The following is a 568-nucleotide window of genomic DNA, read 5'->3' as shown; positions in this document are numbered from 1 at the left end:
ATATATATATATATATATATATATATATATATATATATATATATATATATATATATATATATATGTTTCTCTATCTGCATGAAGTGCAGCCCTTCATTGCGATCTCTGTTTTTTTTTTCTCCGGGTTTAATGTTTAGGGTTTAGGGTTTAGGGTTTAGGGTTTTAGGGTGTTTTATGGGTGTGTTTATGGTGGGGTTGCAGTGCTTACGAAGGGAAACGGAAAGTACAAACCCTCTTCTTTGTTGACGCGGGTGGTGGGCCAGAAATCAAGAAACCGGGTGATCCGATCGATGAAAAATTTCGCTCCAGATACTGACGATGGAGAATTAATTCAACAATTAGATATTGTTACGGTAAATTTAATTTTAAATTTGCTTTCTAACGATAGTTTATTTATATAATCAACAAACATGAACAGAAACCACTGAGCTGAGCTGCCTATACACCCCAGGGTGTATAGGCAGCTTAGCGCTTTCCATTCAAGTTTCAGTTTTTTAGTGCTTTCTTGTATTTCATTTTTCATGAATTATATAAAAAAATAAATTAATTTTTATTTTTTTGATTTATT

General features: G+C 32.0%; 1 protein-coding gene across 1 annotated transcript in view; it reads left to right on the top strand.

Annotated features, from left to right (window-relative positions):
- Positions 1-568, top strand: part of EMH_0084770 (uncharacterized protein) — a gene marked incomplete at both ends in the record, with an annotated part of 2,085 nt that overhangs the window by 1,239 nt on the left and 278 nt on the right. Inside the window, one exon of the mRNA XM_013500819.1 lies at positions 202-353. Coding sequence (XP_013356273.1) covers positions 202-353 — 152 coding nt within the window. The remainder of the gene's footprint in view (positions 1-201; positions 354-568) is intronic.

Source organism: Eimeria mitis, genomic scaffold (assembly GCF_000499745.2).
Source record: "Eimeria mitis Houghton genomic scaffold, Emh_scaff5902, whole genome shotgun sequence".
In the NCBI taxonomy this organism is placed as follows: Eukaryota; Apicomplexa; class Conoidasida; order Eucoccidiorida; family Eimeriidae; genus Eimeria; species Eimeria mitis.
This window is presented reverse-complemented; position numbering and strand designations above follow the sequence as displayed.